At 40.7% G+C, this 18173-nt stretch overlaps 1 protein-coding gene across 3 annotated transcripts in view; it reads right to left on the bottom strand.

The window, feature by feature from the left end:
• The window catches only part of glra1 (glycine receptor, alpha 1), a 153817-nt gene extending 136801 nt beyond the window's left edge, over positions 1–17016 (bottom strand). For 2 of the 3 annotated variants that reach the window (XM_023284697.3, XM_023284698.3), the window contains exon 1: positions 15552–17015. In XM_023284697.3, coding sequence (XP_023140465.1) covers positions 15552–15622 — 71 coding nt within the window. In that variant the 5' untranslated portion in view covers positions 15623–17015. Of the gene's footprint in view, positions 1–15551 lie in introns of all 3 variants that reach the window. The other variant, XM_035954791.2, reaches the window with a different exon arrangement.
• Between the last annotated feature and the right edge of the window lie 1157 nt (positions 17017–18173).

Here is an 18173-nt window from a genome sequence, read left to right as displayed (position 1 = left end):
TTGCCAGATCATTAGATATTTTTGATTTAAAAAAATTTTGTTTATATAATGTACCCAGCATCATTAATATGACTCTGCACACTATATTACATTTACTCAAAGACAACACCCTTCATTTTGTCATTTGTGAATCTGCTGAAAATTAATTACATATAAAAATCACACATTTTAAGCTTAAATCTAACACATATTTCCAATTTGTCCACTTGTGTTTTCTCTGCTGTTTTCATATTCATGAGGAGCCAAACATCCTCCAGGTGTTCCCCACATCTGTATAAACACTCGGCTTAATAGATCATACTGGTGCTTTAAAAAGCCCACCTGCTTTAACATTACTGAAAACACTTCACAAGATATACACTATGATTTTCTGTTTCCGTGATCAAACCGGTTCAGAGAATGTTCTCCTACCTCTACATGAGCTGCAGGTTTTTTTTTTTTTGTTTTGTTTTTTTTATCACATAAACAAACCAGAGCTGTGAGCTGATAACTCTGGACGTTTAAGTCAGCGGGCGTCAACAACTACAGGAAAACAGCGCTCCGTCCTTGATTGCTGTGCTGCTTCTGTGTTGATTCCTCACCTGAAGAGACAATCTCTCCAGCTGTGGCTCGCTGTGGGAAGTCTTTTCTAATATCATCTTCAAAATGCTGAGTGTGCGGCTCGGTCCAGATACGCTGCGACAACTTCAAGTCACCAGCAGCAGCTCAGGTTTCACAAAGATTCAGGGCTGAATAAGGAACTTTAAAGGCGCAGTTCAAATGTAAGGTGTCTTTTTCACTATCAAGAGAAATTATTTATCGAAATCTAAAATGGACACTAGCTTTTTATTCATATTTATTTAACCTTTAGATGCATTAGTGGGTCAAAAATGACCCGGTGAGGTTGTTTTCTTGCAATATCTTTGTAATGAAAAGTTATTTCATATTCCATGTTTTTGATATCATTCCATTGAAATTTTTAAGTTACCCTTTATACTTTTTTAGAAATTAAAACATTTGTATTACTACCCTAAGCTTCCATAAGTGGATCAAAATGAGGCGCATTGCATTTCCCATGGAATCTCATGTAAACCTGTGATTCTTATCAGTTGTGGCTGTTGGGAATATATATAGTGTGGACCACACACACTGTGTCAGAAGCATCTTCGCTCAGGAAGATTATTATATACGGAGAATAGCAACAGCTGGAGGAAAACAGCGGAATAAAGTCAATATAATGGATGTTGACATTCTTCTATTCTTAGAATAATCGTCTTTTTCAATTATCAGAATGTTCAGAATCTGCTATAAAGTGAAAAATAAGCATGTTTTAAACATGAAATCATTCTAGTGTGGACCAAAATATAATATAAACGTTAATACAAATGATTATTTTTAACCAAAATGGCATAAAAACACATTGATTTGTATATACAGATCATTGTTGACTCACTTATGGAAGAGTGTAGGGTCCAATCACTGGAGCATCTAAGGGTTAATAATCACGCTGTCAGCATGAACATCTCTAGAATAAAACTCCAATGAAGTGTGTTCATGTAGCACCTGATACTGATTTAGTTTTACTCAGTAGGAGGTTCGTTATGTTTTTTTTTTTTTTTTTTTTACAGAGTTAAAGGCCATTTAGAGGACAATGACAGCGTTACATCTTTGACTCAACAGTTAATCTGTGCTGTAGATTAACAAAAAAGTAAATAACGTCATAATAATGTCAAATGTTTCACATGCTTGTTCTCTAAAGTCCATCTGACTTAGGAAACATTAACACAACATACAGTAGAATATAAAATATTGCTGTTTACTGGACATCTAGATGGATTTAGTTCTGAAACTGACTCATTAAAGTCACATCCCCTGTGTGGCATCAGCAATGTTGGATTATTGTTAACTTACTTTCTGTTAATGTCTGCTGCTGCTGGTGGTCGTTAATCTTTTGTTCATGAATCACTTTGCTCCAGAAAGAACGTTATTGAGCCACCGTGCACAGCAGGATCCTGATCAGCCATTATTAGCAGTATTTGTTGCACCTCCGTTTGAAAAGGCCAAATCTCTGCCATGACAAAGGTCCACTGAAGGAGCGAAACTGAAAACAAAACTAGATTTCTTTGAAACATTTACTAAATGTCATTTGTTTTTTGTGTTTACATCAAATGGGCACAATGTACTTACAAGACATCAGTTAAAATCAGTGTGGGTCAAGCTAAAAAAATAAAAAATAAATTAAATTTCACTACATTTTCCATAATGCATCTCTCTTGATTGGAACCTGCTTCCCTGGTCCACATGATCAAATGTATTCACTACACCACACCCTCAGAAGCTCTACAATGGAAGAATAAAGTAGAATCCATGACAGGAACTCTACTTTCTACTATTAATCACACAAGAAACACACACTGGCTGATACATGATGTATCTGCAGCATAAGCATTTGTTGTACACACCATTAATAGGGCATCAAATATGCGTTTTAAGTCAGGTATTATTCACAGCACTGTCATTGCTGATACATATGTAAACACACACATATCTGTAAAAAAATAAAAATAAATAAAAGTCTGACAAGTGTGCCACATTCAAAAACTAAAAATAAAATAACTGATAAAATAACTGCAAATCTCTGCAAAAATGATTATTTCTTTTGGACATTTAAATACAGTAAGCCTGGAAAGTTTGGTCTTTGTTAAAGTACAATTTTTCTATGTGGACACATGTATAGCTTGGCTTTTCTTCATATGCTGAACAACTAAAATAATAAATTTTTTCCTACATTTTACTCTTATTACATTTAAAAATGTTGTTTTAAAATTATTTTTTAACCATTTTTTCAGTTCAGCAGAAAAATGGCAGAATCCCTCCTTAAATGAGATTTTAACAAATAAATCAGTAAAAAAAAAAAGAAAAAAAAGGAAGAGCTGAGTTTAAATTCAGGTTTTAATAAACTAAACTAGTTTAAAAAGATTAAATTTAACCGAACAGATGCATTATATATATGTATATATATATATATATATATATATATATATATATATATATATATATATATATATATATATATAGTAGTATAGTAGCATAGTAGTAGTATAATAGTATATTTTTAATTAATTAATTTTCTTTAATTTCAAATGATGGTAAATATCTGCTGATTTAAATGTTAAAAGTGTGTGATTTTACAGTCAAATTTAAATTTTCTGTGATTTTTTTTTAAACCAGTTATCTGTAATTTAACAAAACAATGAAAATCTGTAAAGTCGCAGTTAATTGTGAAAATATGACAGTTCATTGTGGCAGAGTGCACTTTGTTGTTTCACAATCAACTGATGTAACCACTGTGGTAGCTTGGCCTTTCTTTCAGCACCTAACATGTAAAATAGTACAATTTTCATAGATATTATTTAACTAAAAAAGGGAAATCTGTAAACTTATACACACACACACACACACACACACACACACACACACACACACACACACACACACACACACACACACACACACACACACACACACACACACACACACACACACACACACACACACACATATATTTCTTTTTTGCTGATTACAGTTTTAAAATGTGTAACTTTCCTGTCAATTGTACATTCGTACTTTTTTCTTACTTTTTTTTTTACCATTTATTAACTGTAATGTAACAAAACAATGAAAGTCTGTAAAACAGCACTTAATTATTCAGTCAGAAAGTGTTTTAAAGCGTTCTTTGTTGCACGGTGCACTTTGTTGTTTCCCAGTCAGCTGACGTAACACCAGCGCAACCACCAGCGCAGTCAAAAGCCATCACTGGCCTTTCCATCTGCTTTTGTTGATAATGTTCCCCCTGAGCATCCTGCTCTCTGGGTTTGCCGTGATCAAAGTTCGGATTTGCTTTAATTATTCCAGATCAATGCTGGCCGTGGCTACTGTGGAGACCCGTGGCCAACGCTGAGGCAGCAAAGGAGAAGAAAAAACAGCTGAGTTGACCCGTGCCAGCGTCTCATAAGCACACAGTGACGAGAGGGAAAAGCAAGAGCGAAAGAGAGGTGTGGGCTGATGTGGAGCTCCAATCATTAGCCCTAAGTGTTCCTCATTATGTTCCTAAAGCCTCTGAAGACCTGAATCCCTAATTGATCTCATCCTGGCATTTAGTAACACTCAGAAAAGCAAAGGGCTGCTCACTTCCCTGGCCCGAACAGATAGGCTGCCTGGCTCGCCCAGCAAACACTGGCTCATCACTACAAATGAAATTCAGATGGCTGAGCTCCGGAAACACCAGGAAGTGAAGCAGAGGCAGCAACAGTCTCACACTCACAGGGCTAAAAAGTCAAAGTCCGCCAGTCTGAGGCCATTTGGTCCATTCAGGAGTGATTTCACGGAACTATTTGCGGCTCAGATTGTCAGGTAAACACTCGCTGTGGCTTTCTGTTTGTGCCTGCTGCAGTGAGCCAACATTTCCAGCGTGCTGCAGACACACTTATTGTTGCAAAAATAAGCTTTCTCATCTAGAATGCACTGGAAAAACATTCCACATAAGCTCACATGAATTAACCACTGTGTTCCAAGTGGAGGGTTTAAATAGATTAACATACCCACAATACATTTTTAAACACTTCCTTTTAATTTATTGAGAAAATCAATAAAGACGGATTAAAATTTTACCACAAACTGAACCCTTCCAACCAACGACAGACAAACTCCATTAAAGCTGTCACTGCAGTGTACTGTTATCTAGACAAATACTACCTGGATGTGTGATGTGCAGTGTGTTAAAGCACATTCATGTAGAATATACAACAGATCTGCATAGAAATAGTACGATTACAGGTTTACAGATTAATATGTCAACATTATGGGACGTATGCTCATTTTGTTGTCGTTGTGAGAGTTAGATGAGGAGATAAATGTAACTGTCATGTTTTACATTTTCAGTAGGTAAAGGAAGCTGCCTAAACGAAGCTAGAACTCATTAAACACGTTCTACAATGTAAACAGGAAAAGAAACGAAAGATCATTTGTGGCGTCATGAGCTCAAACTATTACAACTAACAGTTTATCCTTTCATCCATCATCCATCCATTCATCATTCATCTGTCAATCCATCCATCATTTCTCCCTCCATCTGTCTGTCTGTCCGTCCATCCATCCATCCATCATCCATCCATCCATCATCCATCCATCCGTTTATGTCTGTACATCCATCCATCCATCCATCCATCCATCCATCATCCATCCATCCGTTTATATGTCTGTACATCCATCCATCATCCATCCATCCATCCGTTTATGTCTGTACATCATCCATCCATCCATCCATCCGTTTATATGTCTGTACATCCATCCATCCATCCATCCATCCATCCATCCGTTTATGTGTCTGTACATTGATCCATCCGTCCGTCCGTCCGTCCGTCCGTCCATCCATCCATCCATCTTAAATCCCAATATGTCCAAGTGCAGAAAACAAATCTCTGGAACTGCATGTGTTTTTGGTAAATGTGAAATGTGTCAGAACACACCCTCATAAAAGGAGCGCTGTGGTGCTATAGAGACCTACTAATCATGTTTTGCAGATGTAAAGAAACATGTTTAGTTTGGTAGAGACCAGAGCAAAAATCACATCATCATTTTTCTATTTGTTTCAGTAGAAACGGAACTCAAATATGACGATTAGCACCGAGACTGTGACATGCAATCACGGTATCTGTCAAAACAAACAAATGCAATACGACTTTGTCTGGCTTCAGACATCAGATTAATATTGACTGTATGATACATGTCCACCTGTATTATCTGATGGAATATTCTTTAAAATCTATAGGAAGTTCATAGGATTTATAAATAGCTGCAAAATGTAGAAGATATTAACGTTTTATTTAAAAAAAATCTACTTAAAGCAATGTTCAATTGCATCATCATAAGACAATGAAATGGAGTTCAGCATCTTCTATTCTAAAGTGCAAAACAAGCAGTAAAAGGTGCAAAGGAAGAATTTTAAATGGGACCAGAAGATAATACATTAGAGGGAGAATCAGCTACAGATGTTTTTTTTTAAAATCCCACATCCAATAACTTAAAATGTGGTCAGGGCTGAAGTTATGCTGTGCAACTTTATAGCACATTTTTCTCTATGATTTCCTCTATTGAATGTGATTTGAAAGGGGGAAAAATCTAGATAATCTACAGACATTCCTTATAAATCGATTTAGAAATGTTTGAACCTTGTGGAGGACAACATATGCTTCCTGAATAATGGTAATAAATCAATACTTTGAGCAATATCTGAGAAAACTGAGCAGTTTGTTGATGTTGAGGAGGCACAGACCCTGCCGAGGTTGGAATCCCATTCGCTGTGCTGAAAACCAATGCAGTCGTGATGCTGCGAGGCACTTTGGAAACTTCCACCGACTGTAATATAAGTTTGATATTAAAGCGTCTGAAATTAAAAAGCTTTGAGGGCAAGTTGGAAATGAAAGTTTAAATCTATATTTAAATTCCCAAATAGCATAAATTTGCACAGCTTCAGTCCCACAGGGTGGCAGCTCACACAGAGATGATGCATATTTTAAACCAATTTAAACATTTAATGTCCATAATAAAATACGTAATTTGTTTGGATGGTGTTCTTTTTTTTCCCCTCGCATATCCCTTGAATAAATACACAAAATGGCACTTGCTGTGATTCTGGATTGCTTATTTTGACATATTATTGGTGTATAGTTTTTGTAATATAATTGATTACTTTTGCATTTGAGACTTTTTGTACATCTTAAATAAAAATATAACTTTATTTTTTGTTGTTGGTTTTTTAGGGGTGTTTTTTCATATTCTTTTTGATATTTATGAGCTACACAACACAGCAGCTACATGCTACAGACAACGCTACTCAGGTTACACATCAGATCGCTGGTTTTGTATCGTAAAATTAAGCCGAGTCTTTTTTTCTAGACTATGCAAGATGACACTGACCTCTGAGACGTAAAGTAAATTCTGTGCTGCAATGTTTGATACATTTCTGGCATTTGTACAGCTATTTCACGATTACAAAGTAAATTCAAGATGTGACAAGAAGGTTGAAGCTGGTTTTCAGATACTCACTGCAAAACCTGCAGAAAAAGAAAAACATCTCCATCCAGGCTTCACTCGGGGACAGTTTCTGAGTTGTAATAATGCTGCCGTCCTGTTGGACGTTGTGATACTGAACAAACACGACTGATGATTAAACTGAGTTGTCAACAACACTGTCATTAGCAAACACTTGGAAAGTCCTCCCAGCTTCTCTCACAACTAAACCACATGTTACACATCTGTTTTCTGCTGCTGTCCAACTCCAGAAAAGCACCACAACTCCTTCCATTTCCAGGAATGTATACTTACTGTAACTCAGCTCCAGCTCTGAAAGGCCCATTGATAAAATACTCTGTTAATGAATGTGCAAATCTGTCTCTGTCCGCTGATCAATAATGTGTTATCATATATCAAGTTTTGGAAAGGAACCTGCCCAGAAGTTAATTATTGTAGAGATGGTAGCGAAACTCCACCAGAGAAGTGGATTGTTTTTCATTGGTGGACTTGGGGAATTGATCACAGGGGAGAAAAATATAAAATATATATATGTGTGTTATGATTTATTATGATGGGAGATGTGAGTGATAAATATTAGACCTGCAGAACAAATGAAACAGCCTGAGGGCAGCTTCATAAATAGCTGGGCTGCTTTAATTCGGCTGAACGCAGCGTGTATGCTAACTGACAGCGGGAGATTTCTGGCAGGAGTGTGTGCTGAGCTGGGGAATCTTTCTGTAGCGTCCTTGAGCAACACGATAAATCCCAGCCGGCTCCACAGATGCTGTTCTGCTGCTGACCTCTGACCTGTGAACCCTGACTTCCAGGTTCACAGCAGCGAGGAATAAAACACTGCTTTGCTCCTCGCCGGGTTCATAAAGGGATCATTGAATTCTGAATTGAATTGTGACAATTTAACCCTTGTGTCGTCCTGCGGGTCAAAATTGACCCGTTTTAAAGTTTGAAAATGTGGAAAAAATATATATTTTCACAGTGAAACTTCTGATGTCAACATTTTTAACATTTTTGGGAAATCTTTGAACATTTTTTGGTGGAAAAAAAGAAATGTTAAAATATTTAAGAACATTCACAAAAAAATCAACCAAAATCCAGTGAAATTCACTGGATTTTGGTTGATTTTTTGTGAATGTTCTTAAATAAAATATTACAACTTTTACTGATATATATGGGATCACTAGATATTTTGAACCACAGCCAACACTGAGTCACACCGCTTACACTGCTAATGAATGCCACGACTAGAAACGCTGCATGGAAGTGAAATATCACTCAAGGTAACATGACAGTCCAGTAAGTCATCCTGTCACGGCTCGGTTTTTCTCTGACTGTCTACGTGGAGGCTAACCTTTAACTTAATGAACAAACCGCCGGGATCTCTGCTCTTTTTTTTTTTTTTTTTTTTTTTTTAAACCTCTCTGTTGTCTGTAAAACTTCCAGTTTTATTTATTACTGAAACTCAATATCGCCTGACATCCAGAGCTTCTTTACCTGGGAGTAATTTGAGTTGCCTTCTCTAAATCATCAGTTTATTTCATGAAGTGGTAGATTTAGATTTCATTTAGCTGTGACGTGATGCGTGGGGCTCCTGAGGAGATGTGATCCCGACATGCAGCTGCTTTTTCAAGGCCGGCTCAAGGTTACCGTGCAGGAGCAGGTAGATAAAAGACCTGAGGCACAACTGAATATTCACCCTGCTAATACAAATCATAGATCACACTGTGCCTATAGATTCTGCACTTACTCAATGGTGTCACACATAAAGACGCTCATATTTCACCCCAGAAGTGAAGTGTTTGATTACGCGTTTATATGGACTGCTCGCTGTGTCCACTTGAGCGAATAAAGGCTTTTTTTTTTTAAATTATTCAATATAGAGATCCATAGAGGAAAAGGTCACTCTCTGCACATTTTGTTGTTGGGTGAAGATGAATAGTTTGCACACTGAGGGCTTGTTGCGCGTCTGTGTGCATAATAACGATCTGTGCAAGCAGAGAAACGAGAGAGAGGCGATCACTCTGCGTTATCACAGCTATGGAGGCGGATGTGAAATGAGCAAAGCACCTGATCAAAAGAGGAAGTTGGTTTCTTGGAGAGTAGCTGGGCTCTCTTACCAAAGAGGCTTTATTTGTTGCGGTTGCACTGCGACAAATGAAGCCGAAAAAACACACCACCGCAAATCATCTCCAATGGCTCGTTTTGTTCTTTAAATAAAGCGTAAACAAACAACAACAAAAAAAAGCCTCTAAATGTCTCTTTCTCACTCGTGCACGACTCCAAGATAATAAATTCTAATATACTGAAGTATCTGATCTGATATGCGTTGCTTATCCTATGGAACTTGGGATGTGTGGGTCATCACAACGGCATGTGTTATTCTGTTCCAGAAACAGTGCAGTGTTTAGATAGGGGCTCCCACTCCAGGAGCTTGATGGATGCAGCTCTTTAGGAGCCGTAGAGTTAAGGTGGGTTGGTTGAAGATGCTCCCTGCTTCTTTATATGGTATGGAACAGAGCATAGGAGCTCGACTAGTGGGGGTCTTTGAGACCCACAGAGCCTAGGGCCTTGATTGGAGGAGGTATCCTGAACTTTGACTTCTAACAGAGACCAGATGTTGTAATTCTATCCTTTACCAGGGGGTATAAAATGACCACCAGCCCTTTGTTCAAATGGGAGATTCATACTGGCTGGGAAACTTTCCACAGGTAAACCATGTGGTCTTTTTATGTAATAAATCATATTATGTTAAGCAACAGTGTCAACGGACGTTTTCGTCAACATCTGAGAGAAACTACGACAGTATCTAAATCAGTGACTACGAATCTCCTGAGAAGCCTCTTTGACAAACCGTACACATGCTCCACTTTCAGAATCAGCTCCTCCTCCCTCTGTAAAACACACCGGCATCCAGAGGAGAGCCGTCCCCAGAGCTTCCCGCATTTCAGCTAACCTCACAAATTTCTGCCGTTCCAACAACAACGACCTTCTGCCTGATGCAAAAGCAACGCAGCAGCAGAGATGTCAATGGCTGTTCAAAGGCCTGTCAGTCACCGTGACTGACTGATTGGTGGTCCCTGGTGGTCATGCTCGGCGCGTTGGCATTCTCTAAACGCGACGCTGACCGCTTTGATTAATCATTCCTGCCTGAGTGGTCGATACAAGCAGACGACGTGCTGCAGGCCCGAGGGGTGTGTCACGCTCCACTTGTGCACTTTGAGTCTATTCTTGAAGCTATGCCTCAGATGTGGACGGATGTGAAACGGCGATGTGGTCCGTATAGTAGCATCACCTGTACAGCTAAACCACATTCTCAGCTATGTTTTCTTTTGTCTTGTTTGTGATGGATCAACAATGCAATTCAAACTCACACATCTTGGTGTATTTTCTGATATTAATGCTGTACTGTCACTACTTTTCTGCCAACCAGTCATATATTACCAGGTGTCACTCCGGTAAATGGAGAAGAAGCTTCAAACATGATGCTAACAGGTCGTGTTTTAACCTAAACTGTGATGTTTTTCTAAACCTGACCATGTAGTTTTGTTGGAGTGAAAACTCCCACATCCTGTTGCAGAATTATCCCTCATTCCTTCTTAAGTAGAGTCTCTGGCGCTTTCAAACTGGAAGCCTCCCCTCCTACACGTCACAATCTTACCTTTCTGGTTGAAAATACACTACCGGTCAAAAGTTTGGGGTCACTTAGAAATGTCCTTATTGTTGAAAGAAAAGCAGTTTTTCCAATGAAGATAACATTAAATGAATGATAAATCCAGTGTAGACATTGTTAATGTGGTAAATGACTATTGTAGCTGGAAACAGCTGATTTTTAATGGAATATCTCCATAGAGGTACAGAGGAACATTTCCAGCAACCATCACTCCTGTGTTCTAATGCTACATTGTGTTAGCTAATGGTGTTGAAAGGCTCATTGATGATTAGAAAACCCTTGTACAATTATGTTAGCACACGAATAAAAGTGGGGGTTTTCACAGAAAACATAAAATTGCCTGGGTGACCTTAAATTTTTGTACGGTAGTGTACGTTTCGAATCATAAATGAGGACGCAGGTATCACAACAGACAGCGCTGGTGTCCAAAATGACTTCCTGGTTTACTCTTGCAGGTTTGCAAGGACCTTACTTTAACAGAAGTAAACAATCTGACTTTTTATTATTGATTTAACATATTTGGCATGTTTGCCTTTACTTGAAACCCTCTCAGATCTCTTGGGTCTTTCCCATATTCCACCAGTTTACAGTGCATGGCACACCAGAAAGGTTCTTGTGCACTTTTGGCTACTGAGACACTCAACTGTTTATTTTTACCTAAAATATTGTTGTGCTAAGAAGTATAAATACATCCCTTGACAAGCTGTTTTAGTGTTTTTTCCTTGCAAAATGACAAAAAGAATGAATTTCCTATTACTACTTCACATAATCACCTGTCAAACTGCCAAATTTGTGGTATTGGAAGCAGCGAAATCCAGTTATTTACCTTGTTAATGTATCCAAATTGTGTTTTTATTATATACTGGAAGACATATCATGAGCCAAATATGCAACAAATACCACGACTGAGCATTTCCACCTTGAAACTGCAGAGTACAGACGGATGGATTCAGACTTCTACAGTTTCATAAAAACAAACTTCAGGATCTGATCCTGTCAGCTTGCAGTGGAGCTTTCTGTGTCATTGTTTAGACATGTATGGCTGAATAACTTCAATATTACTTACAACACTGTGCAGCATGTACTAGTTTTGCAGAATTTGAGGGGAATCGTAGGTGAGCTGGTGTGTATGAACGAGTGGAGAGGGGGTAAAGCATAGATCTGCACATGTATAGAGTTACAGTTTAAGGCAGGAATGGGTTATTTTAATAGAAAAGGGTTCAATCGACTTTAAAGTACTGACAGTCATTTCTAGAAGCTTCCCAATGAGGCTTCAAAGGCTAGAAGAGAGATTTGACAAACATTTACATGTACACATGTGGAGCACCCAGTGTTCTTATTCCCACTAACTTGTCATGTACAATGACAGTGGAGTAAAACTGTTTCTTAGATCAGCCAAAGCCTCCTAGACACTTCAAAAAGTCACACCTCTTGATTTGAAACTTTAGTAAAAAAGGGTGGAAATGTGCCGGCAACAGGAGACATCATCTCACCTTCCTGGCACTTTCTTTCACCTGTACTGACAGAATTTGCAGATTTAAACTTGAATACAAGATTAAACGGTTTGTTGAGGCGAACATTTCCTGCAGGTCCGATCTCAATTGAAATTCTCAGCCCTCCTCTCCTGCCTGTTTGATGAATAATACGAGTGCGGACAGAATGAGAGAGAGGGGAAGAGATATGTGCGAGCATTAAATGTGTATTCATCAGGTCTGGCCCCGGCCATTGACAGGCTAATCAATGTTTAGCAAAAAGGCTGAATGTGGAATGAGGTGTGGGGGGTCTGGGTCAGGACAGAGGGGGAAAGAGATATCAATTAAGCAGGAGAACTGCAGAGTCCAGGCCTGAGGAGCTGAGGCAGCAATATCCCCACTCTGGTTCATTAACTAAACCGTGTGCTCTGAATGCGAAACTCCTGCAGCCGCCCCCTCCTCCGAAACCAGCACCCGTCCCAACTGTAAATGGACGCCTTATTCAATGGAAATGAGGGAGTCGCTGCAGCAGGTAGAAAAACGCCGCTGATGGTGCACATAATGAAATACCTCTGAGGAAAACAGCCCAATAATATCCACACGTGATGCAATAAAGTGAAACGCGTGAGGAAAAGCGCCAGCAGGCTGGAAAAGCAAAGCAGGACCCAAACACATTACCGAATTATATCGCCAGATATTTGCATACAATACGCATTCAGTGTAAATTAGGAGAAACAGTGGGTAAAACTAATTAGGCTCGTGCTCAAGTTGCAGAAATATGGTAATTTGGATTTTTTTTTTTTTGTATTTGATGAACTAAACTCAACTCGTTATTGCCCTGTGTAATTTTAAGCACTTATTTTAAAGTTTTCCAGCCTCATAGCTTTGTTTCACTATACTTCACAGTAAACTTTTAGATTTTTTTTGAATTTTTTCATGTTTCCCTTTACGGATTTTACCTTTCCAGATGTAGGTAAGTTCAATTATCAGATTCACTACCAACTTCTTAAACGATTAAAACATTTAGTATTGTCTTTTCCTGCATTCAGGTGTCTGTAGGACCAATTTTTCTCCAGGATGCATTAAAGTTTTGGCCCAAAACACTGTGATACAGTGAATGAACTAGCTCAATGAGCAATTTAGTGTTGCATTTTCATAAAGTACTTTAGGACTTGCAAGAGACAGGAGAAAAAAAATGGTCAAAACTGACGCAAAAGAGGCTAAAAGCAATAACAGTCCCTGAATATGGAGCCAAGAATAAGAAATGTATATCCTAGAATTCCCATAATGTATTTTGACTGTTTCTTTCATAATTCCCAGCTTGTCTAACAGATACTTATGTCTTTAAACTGTCTTCCTGCTTGCTTCTTCATTTCAGAACTTTAGGTCCAGCATATTTTGCTCTGGTTTGATCATGTAGGTCAGCTGACCATATCATTCCAAAATCCAGGTTAAAAGCAGAGTTTGATTTATTGCTGCTGATAACCTTTGAAACACTTTAACCCTTCACTTTAGATCTGCCCCAACATCTGCCACTTTCAGCCACTTTTGCAGCCCTTTGGCCAACATTTGAAGTCCTGAAATGTGCACCATAAGTAACCTGGGCTACACTTGATGACTAGTAAAGTGATTTTCAGCAGTGTGTCCCTTTCCCATCTGTATTAATCTGCCAATAACAGTCTATTGTAATATATTGATTATACCAGTTATGTTGCCTGAGATCTGCTGCTAATACTCATGATCCCAGGAGAGCAACTTAAAGCCTGTGAGGAGCAGTGACATCCAACATTTTTTCACTCTTTATTAAATGCATTCACCTTGTTGATGGTGCATTAGGCATCCAAAAGTGGCCCGGCGCCAAATACCCCATAAGTGGATATCAAATTTATCGTCTTTACCACAGTTCTGCAAAATACCTTCGAGGTAACTCTTCTGTTAGCAGTTGACATTTTTTTTTGTGGTTTCATTGGATCAAAATTCACTTTGTTCTTGATATTTTTACCTGAAGAGGTGGAATAAGTTGCAAAAGTGTTCACTAAATTTAAAAAAAAAAACACATTTTGGCACGATCATCAGTCTGGCTTTTATGTTTCCAAGAATTTCAGTGCAAATCTGCCAAACCAAGTCATCCCAATCCAAAAGCAGTGCAGCTGACATAATGTCCGGTTCCTCACTGCTACGACTAAAACTTCATGACTTCGGCACCTTGAGTGTCCAACAGCCCAGTGGCTTCACCATGGGCCCGCTCTGCTGCTGCAACATTTCAGCAGAACGACTGGGTTGCTAAGGAGGTCTGAACGCAGTGTCTGATGCAGGCCGTGATGAACTGGTAACTTTGAAGGCAGCAGGGATGAGAAAATGTGGCAACCAGTGTGGAGGGGAACTGGAGATGACCTCGAAATCAACAAGGGGGACACCAGGGAATGGGAAAAAAAGCAAAATATGCAAAGATGTGGCTGCATGCTACAGCTGGGAGAGTTCTCCCTCAATAGACAAGGCAGCAGGGAAACTGCATATGAGAAATGTGAAAGTAAAGAAATGTATGTCTGGTTGTTTTCATTCTGTTGGGAAATTCAGACTTGGCTTGATGTACAACCCATCAGCAGCAGCAGCAACAGCAGCAACAGCAGCAGCAGGATGAATGGCTGTAAATCGATTAATGGATTGCTTGTAATGAAAGAAGAAATTACCATCCGAACCTCACAATAACTGATTGTCTTATTGAACCGAGGGAGACAAATGAGATGGGGATTTTTCAGGGGAAGAATGGCAGCGTGAGTCAGAGGATTAACTGGAATTACACACATTTGGACTGATTTTGGATGAAAAAAAATTAAATCACATTCAGGTGGACAGAGGACCTTCTACTGCTGCACACACACAGACAGGAGCTGAAACATTAGTGTGTTACTGTTCCGAGCTGCTCTGGAAGGCATAAATGTGCCAGCATCACCTAAATACCAACACATGTGGCGTCCAGACTTTTCTCCCTGCGTGCCTGTTGACATCCTGAGCGCTTTGAGCCCACTAGTGGTCGCACTTCTACAATCCTGTCTGGACTCACTGCGACTTAATTCAACTCACTAGTACATGCAGACAAACGTGCACACCGCCAACAACAACACACACACAGCCCAAAGGCAACTCACACAAGTTTTCACCTGAATTCCTTCCACCCACCCCACCGCCTCCCAACACTTTCTGCAGGGAGTTCTAATTTCCATGCATGTCCCAAACGGCAGAAAGCAATAAAAATGCAAATTTCATTTTTATCAAACCCCAAACAAATCACACACGCCGCTCTCCTCCACTCATGAAGTCCATTTCATGCCTCCGCTTACCTGAAAAACACTACCGTTTCCCACAGATAGATCCCCAGCGCGTTTAGTCGGCACATTTTGGCCAGTCTCATTTTGTTTGGAGGGTGGGGGGGTGGGGGTGTTGCTGAAAGGAGGAGGGGGGTCACACTCTTGAGAGGATGAGAAAATAAAGAGAAAAAAATCCCCTCAGTGTTGGAAAAGGAGGAGGAAGAGGATGAGAGGGGAGGGGGGGTCGCGGTTGTGGTTTGTGACCTCCAAGGTGAGCCGAAAAAAAAAATGTTCCGCTGAGGAGGGGAGGGGGGGCGGGGGGACTTTCTCTCAGATCCCGGAGTCGCCGGTGCCGAGCCGCGGGATGCTCATGACCTCGCTCCCCGTGAAATCATGCTTGTGTCCGCTCCGACGCCTCCAGCGCTGTCACCGTGGATGTAAAGGGAGGGAGGAAGGAAGGGAGGGAGAGAGAAGAGGGGGGAGAATATCCAGAAAATCCAGCCCGAGACCGCGTTCAGGACCACGGACAGAGGCGGGCAGAGGCACCGGCGGGGGCTGCAGGGAGGAAGCTCGTCCAGGTTTTTTTGGGGGGGGAGAAGGAGGGGAGGGAGGGAAGGGAGAGAAGGAGGTGAGGAGGAGGAGGGGGGGAGATCAGCCGCTCACAGGCTGCTGTTAATTGACACACAATTACACCCAATTACTCTTTGAGTCCTGTCTCAGAGATCCATGGCGCGCAAAGGGGAAATAAGACATTATTCCTTGCGAAGAAAATTTGTCTCCAGAGGACTGAATAAAAAAAAAAAACAACAAAAAGACAAACAAAAAAAACTGTGCGTTATATTCCCCAAATCCACTCACAGAACAGACCCACGCAGAGGAAGTGCTTCAGCGTTTTCTGTCACATGCATCCCAGCTCGGCTCTGGATCCGTGCGTATTGACTGTTGCGGGAGTCCTGCTGCTGCTGCTGCTGCTGCTGCTGCTGCTGCTGCTGCTCAGAGAGGAAGGTCCGCAGGTAGAGCCGCTCTGCCTCCTCTTCTTCCACTCCCTCTCCTTCTTCTTCACCTCCTCCTCTCTCTTCTCCTCGCACTTGTCTCCCAGGAGCGAGTAGTTGTAGTAGTAGTACTTGGCGCTGCAGCAGCACGGCTCAGCAACTCCCATTGTCTGGTGGTGGTCAAGTTGGAGACGCACCGGCGGCCGCTGCTGCGCTCCGCATCCGCTCCCCCTCCCGCCCGGGCACCGGTTCCGGTAAAAAGAAAAAAAAAAAACAACGGAGAGAAAGAGATGGTCCCGCTCGGAGAGGTGTGAGAGTGTTAGGAAGGCGCGCAGAGCTGCGTGTCGGACTGATGTGGAGCTTCTTCCATGGCAGGAGAGAGGCGAGCGGCGACACTGGCCCCTGCCGGGCGCGCTGACACACTCCAGCAGTCACACACGGAGGCTGAGCGGGGACGGGCAGAGGCAGCCTCGGTGCGCTCCCACACTGGATTTTCTTGCTGCAGTCATTTACCAAACTCCAAAAAACGCACCTCGCAGCGGTCAGACACGCCCACAAGACGCTGCCATTGGCCCGCGCGGCTCCGGAGCCTGCCGGTGATTGGCTGATGCACGTGTCACTAGCTGGATGTCGAGCTCTGCCCCTCACGCAGAGATCCCCCGAGGAACAATCACTGAACTCACTGTTGAGTTAGGGCTGACCTTACAGACCTGTGACATTCTCCGGAAGATAAATAAAGTGCATGCGTGGCTCATTGAGGCACCTCCAAGACACTCAGATGCGTTTCCAATCGCTCTGATTCAATCAAAGACGGAAATAAAATTAAATTAATCCCACATAAACTGAGAAAAATAATGGAGGAGAAGCAGTAAAAGATATAAAAGTGACAAACAGGTCCAGATTGAACGTAAATGTCATAATAATATAATGTAAAAACTGCATCAACCTAAATGCAGTCAAGATTGATTTTTAAAAAAATCATTTTCTCTGCTATTATCACACCTAAACAGGGATCTGTATGGTGAGGCTGCTTAGAAATAACCAAACAAATTCTTATAATCATACTTATGAGTAATCAGTGCGATTCTACTTCACGGTGTTGAAGTATAATCAGCCTAAAGTACATTTTTAATCCCCCATGGTGCTGCTGTGTGCTTCTATAGGCTGTGTATAAAACATAAGCTGTGTATTTCTTTATCTTTTATTCATTGAGATGAATAGTGATTACATTGGGCTGTTATTCCCATAATGAATGAATAAATAGAAAGCAGAATGTTGGGGTTAGTTAGGGTTAGATGGTTGGTGGTTCATGCGACAAACCCAGCCTTGTTTGCACAGAGTCTTGCACAGAGATGCTAAGCTAACCCCGTTGGAGCTGCATTTAAAAGCTCCTTCCTGCTTCAGAGTGTTCAAAGCCACCATGGAAACTCCTACGCCATAGGAGACGATCATGTGCTATAGATTCCCAAGTCTCTAGGTCGATTCCACAATCTTTAAGTGGCAGTCTTTGAAGTTTTCTAGGTCTTCCAATCCATTGCCAACCTTCTACAAGCTCATAGAAGAGTTGTTAGGGTAGACTGTCATCTATTCTCCATGCTGTTTCTTGATCATACCCTCCATCGAAGGGCAGCCTGATTTAGAAGAGAATGTCTAGGTCTGTTAC

This window comes from Amphiprion ocellaris, chromosome 13 (genome assembly GCF_022539595.1).
Source record: "Amphiprion ocellaris isolate individual 3 ecotype Okinawa chromosome 13, ASM2253959v1, whole genome shotgun sequence".
Classification (NCBI taxonomy): Eukaryota; Metazoa; Chordata; class Actinopteri; family Pomacentridae; genus Amphiprion; species Amphiprion ocellaris.
Note: the sequence above shows the minus strand (reverse complement) of the source record. Positions and strands in the feature narration are given on the sequence as shown.